The following is a 4,775-nucleotide window of genomic DNA, read 5'->3' on the forward strand; positions in this document are numbered from 1 at the left end:
GTCGGCACAGAAAAATAAATTATACATTTACATAAATTTGAGAAATGCCGTGTACGGAAATATTATATTTGTCAACTGATAGGGACGGTGTACTCGTACTACCGCGACACTAGCGCTGTGAACGACGACGGCGGTTTGGGTAGCAAAATTTTCGAAATTCGTTCGCGAAACTAGCGCTACAACAACGGCGATTTGGGTAGCAAAATTTTCGGATATTGCTCGAGAACACCGCTGCTGGGGGACGGGATGAAATTCACTGAACCACCAACGTTAGGAAAATATAATTTAAAAAAATATAATTTGGCACCGGATACAAGCGCCCGCGAGAGCTTAAGAAAAAAAAAATCGTGGATGTGCCCTCTGGTGGCCGATGGAAAAAACTTGTAAAATGAAATTAAAAATTATCGCAACAGGCAACGGTCGATGGGGAGTTTTCGGGTACCTAGGTATCTAATCTAATGCCCGTATGCATAGTCCTGTTGTTATGTGTCACATACAATTGCTTATGTGACCAATAGCTAAGTGGCCAATAATATTTTTATGTAACCCTTAACTATTTTTATGTACCACATAAATTGTGTCTTGCATAAACGATATTTATGTACTCCATAGTTATGTAAAAGGTTATGTGATAATAACCATTGTTATCAGTGTTACTAAGTTCATATTAGTGAAAACTTGTGAGATAACGAATAAAAGTAATATTTTAAAATTCGTATAATTATTCATATTATTTCATTTTGTTTTCTGATTTAATAAAAATATTATTATAATGACGAGCAATTCAGAAAAAAATAAACGTGTCCGTGCACCTAATATTTCTGAAGAGGAAAAATCAATTATTTTACACTGCATATCAAAAGAAAAAGATATAATTGAATGCAAAAAAACGGACAAATTTAGCAACCGGGATAAAAACATAGCTTGGGAAAGAATTGCTGTTAATTTCAACACTCACTTAGGTGCAAACAAAGTAAGTACTTATATGAATTATACTATATAGATAAGTTAGGTATATTATATGCTATACCTACTGGTCTAGAGTAATATAAAATAAATATTTTTGTTTGTCAGTTCCATAGTGAATTTGATGTACTGGTGTAGTCAACCAATTATTATGATAGTAATAGTTATTTTTATTGTAACTACCTAGTTACAAGGTTCAAATCATAAGCTTAATAAAATTGTTTTCATACTACTGATATAAACATATTTGAACATATTAAAGTAAATTAGGTTGTAAAAGCGTATCTATATGAGATATTATTATAATTTGTTTACCAGAGAGACTCAAAATGTCTACGCCGTTTTTGGGAGGTTGAAAAAGCCAAAAGTAGAAAGGGATTTGCAAGAGAAAGGAAAGAACACATGGAAACTGGAGGAGGCCCTGAAAAAGAAATTTTTAAAGACAGTATGCCAGAAATAAATGAAATAATAGCTCCACCTCAGATTGTAGAATTGGCAAATATATATGATAGCGATGGAATTGCTCTTGAGCAATCTATGAACTTGACTGAAGAAATTATTTCTATATCCCCGACACAAGATTTATTCCCATTAAATGATGTAATTATGCACTCAAATATTTTATTAAATGTCAATGCACCAATAACTGATGACACAGGTGAGTATGTCATTAGATTAATTAATAATTATCAATTCTTGTTCTAAATTAATTATTTAATTTTCTGATTAAATTATAATACTTATTTATTTCAAAATGTAATAGTAGGTCCAACTACAGAAAAAACATTTGGTTCATACTTCAACGGTGGTAATGTATCTGAGGATGCCATAAATTATGATGCAAACATTGTGAATGATAACCGTAGTATACACGAAGAAAATTACAATTCCTCCAATCCTCAAACATTTTCTCCTATTCAAAAATCTCCTTTGACAAATGGTACTATACATTTCCTATTAATATTCCTATCTTGATTATACTTTACATGTTTCCAGACAATCTAAATTTTGGGGGATTTTTACCATTTTTTATAAACTGATTTTACCTATAGATGTTTGTCTTTATATACTTATAACTAATATGGCAATGAGATATTGTTATTGATATTACTGAGGTACTCAAACATTTTTTAAACCAAAAGTTTGAAGTTTATTTCATTATTATCAGTTTATCAAAAATATTATTTAAACAAATGTTATTTATATCTGTTAAAAGTGATTATATTTTAACAAAATAGAATTTCAAATTTATTAGTGATGGTAAATGATTAAATTTAGGGATTGGATTTCAATGCACTTGGTATTTTTTGAATAACATATTTCTTATTTTGGAACAAATTTATTTTATGTGTTGTTATATAAACCTACCAAATGTTATTTTGATTTTGGATTTTAATGGCACTTTTTACTTCAATGTAATTAAAAATTGGGTTGTCTGGTAACTTTATTATTTTATCTTTTAATTCTTTGTAGTTCCTTCCACATCAAATTTAACTAAAAAATCTGCTAAACGTATGGTAAGTGAGGAAGCAAATTTAAGATTAAAAAAGGTCAAATCAAGTTATGAAAGTGAATCATCTTTATACAAGTTACAGGTATGCTTTTTGTATTAGTAGTTAAAGCCAGCAGAATATCAGTTTTTTCTGGGTTACATGTGATACATAAACAAAAGATTTTTTTCATTTTCTATTTACTTAAATTACTTAAATATTATATAAAAGTTATAGTAAGCATACATAATCAAAACAAATTAATTTTAATTTTCAGATAGATTATCAAAAACTTGTAATTAAAGGTTTGATAGCCAAACGTACAGAATAAAATGAGCTATTTAAATTAAAAAAAGAAAAACTTTTACTAAAAATTAATAAATTAAAAGATCAAAATCAAATTAATATGTAAACTTATTTTATTATGTATTTCATAGATTTTATTTTAAAATTCATTCAATATTTATAAAATGTATTAATCTACATTTGGTACATATTTTTTTTCAAGCTTAAAATAGATTAATCTATTATATATTTTAAATATTTTATATTATAAATAAAACATAAGTTCTAAGCCAAATGTAAGATTCTTACTTATTTCTTTGAATTTATTTGATAACTACCATATTACTATTTAGTTGAAAAACCTAAATATTTTTATCAATGAGTGTTACTAATAATAATTAATAAATATTTTAGTCAAGTGAAATGTCTAACAATGTAAGCTCTCCTAGCAGCTGCACCAATAATCTCCCTATTTTCATCATTCAGAAAATGATTTAGGTACTTCTTCATCAGTTTCATCTTCAACAGGAAATTCTGGTAATCTTAGTTTCAAACTTATGTTGTATAGTACAGCACAAGCTACAATTATTGAAACTATTGTGTTAGGTGAATTTGCTAAACCTCTCCTTAGACATGGAAATTTTCTTTTCCATACACCAAACACTCGCTCTACAATATTTCGGGTTTTGATATGAGCTTTATTATAATTTTTCTCTGCATTTGTTACTGGATTAAGTAAAGGTGTAAATATGTAAGGTTTGCATGCATATCCTGAAGAAATGTAAAAAAAAATAGTAAAAAAATAATTATCTAAAAATATAGTAAATTATTATTACCATTGTCTCCCAGAAGTATAAGATTATGATTATTGTTCGAATATACGGCACATGCATGACTGGCATTAAAGATAAAGCTATCATGGTAACTACCTGGCCATCTAACCACCAAATCATGTATTTCCATCGATGGACCACAAACTAACTATAATATTTTTTAATTGAATAAATAAATATGATATTATTATTATATTGTTTAGGTACTTGAACATTCAAAGAAAACCATCCTTTACGATTCCTGAATACTTCTCCATTAATACCACCTGGATTTTGTATTCTTATATGAGTACAATCAATACATCCTCCTACACCTGGCATTCCAGCTATTTCAAAAAACTGTTGTCTAATGACTGCCCATTCAGCTTCAGTTTGGGGAAACTTTACATGATCCCTAAAACGACTAGCAATCTGATGAGAAACTCTTTTAATAATTCTAGATACAGTGCTCTGGTCAATGCCTCTCAAGTCTCCACAAACAGTCTATAAATGAAAAGAAATATGTCTTAAGTAATTTTTAAAAATTAAAGTTAGGTAGGTATTTTACTTGAAAGTTTGCTGTTGCATAAAAACGTAATGTTATCAATAACTGTAGAATGGGAGGTATAGGCAATCCTCGATTATTGTTATAGTGAATACCTAATAAATCTAATAACTGGTCCATAACAATAAGTTTGGGAAATCGATAACGTTTCAAAAATGTATTGTCATTGTATTTTTCAAACGGATCTTCCATATTACGAATATACCTTCTTGGAATTTGTTCAACATCAAATTCGTCGAAATATTCATAAACCATTTCCACATAATTAACAAAGTCATTAAAATCGTCCATACTACTATATTTTTATAATACAACTATTTGAAACATATTTGAGCACAAAAAATATTGATAAGTACTTTGATGACAGGTAAAAAATAATAAATGTATGTATCACTTAAGAATTATGGGGCGGAATTTGAGCGCATAACTTTATGTGTTTGTTTAAAGCCTATGTAACACATAAATATAACTATGCAAGAGAAAATTGTTAAATGAAATTATGTGTCACATAAATATGCTTTATGTGACACATAAAATGACTATGCATACGGGCATCAGTGTTTTAAAATTTAAAATATAAAACAATTGTTTTTTTTTTTATTACTACATAGGGGAACACGGGGTAAAACCGATATTGCTCATTTCGCATTATTCTAT

General features: G+C 28.3%; 1 protein-coding gene across 1 annotated transcript; it reads right to left on the reverse strand.

The window, feature by feature from the left end:
• Positions 1–3,219: 3,219 nt before the first annotated feature.
• Positions 3,220–4,373, reverse strand: LOC103310844 (putative nuclease HARBI1). The gene is made up of 4 exons (XM_008190249.1): positions 4,122–4,373; positions 3,782–4,057; positions 3,578–3,722; positions 3,220–3,512 (listed from the first exon to the last, which is right to left on the reverse strand). Exons 1-4 carry the CDS (start codon positions 4,371–4,373, stop codon positions 3,220–3,222), a joined length of 966 nt encoding a protein of 321 aa, XP_008188471.1.
• Positions 4,374–4,775: the final 402 nt, after the last annotated feature.

This window comes from Acyrthosiphon pisum, unplaced genomic scaffold (genome assembly GCF_005508785.2).
Source record: "Acyrthosiphon pisum isolate AL4f unplaced genomic scaffold, pea_aphid_22Mar2018_4r6ur Scaffold_21109;HRSCAF=23054, whole genome shotgun sequence".
In the NCBI taxonomy this organism is placed as follows: Eukaryota; Metazoa; Arthropoda; class Insecta; order Hemiptera; family Aphididae; genus Acyrthosiphon; species Acyrthosiphon pisum.

Bases quoted from the DNA above. Each gene is read 5' to 3' on its own strand.
- LOC103310844 (XM_008190249.1), bottom strand. From the start codon at position 4,373: ATGGTTTATGAATATTTCGACGAATTTGATGTTGAACAAATTCCAAGA. The intron at 4,058-4,121 runs GTAAAATACCTA...TTTCATTTATAG, and splicing joins ATGCAACAGCAAACTTTCAA to ACTGTTTGTGGAGACTTGAG. The intron at 3,513-3,577 runs GTAATAATAATT...ACATTTCTTCAG, and splicing joins TATACTTCTGGGAGACAATG to GATATGCATGCAAACCTTAC.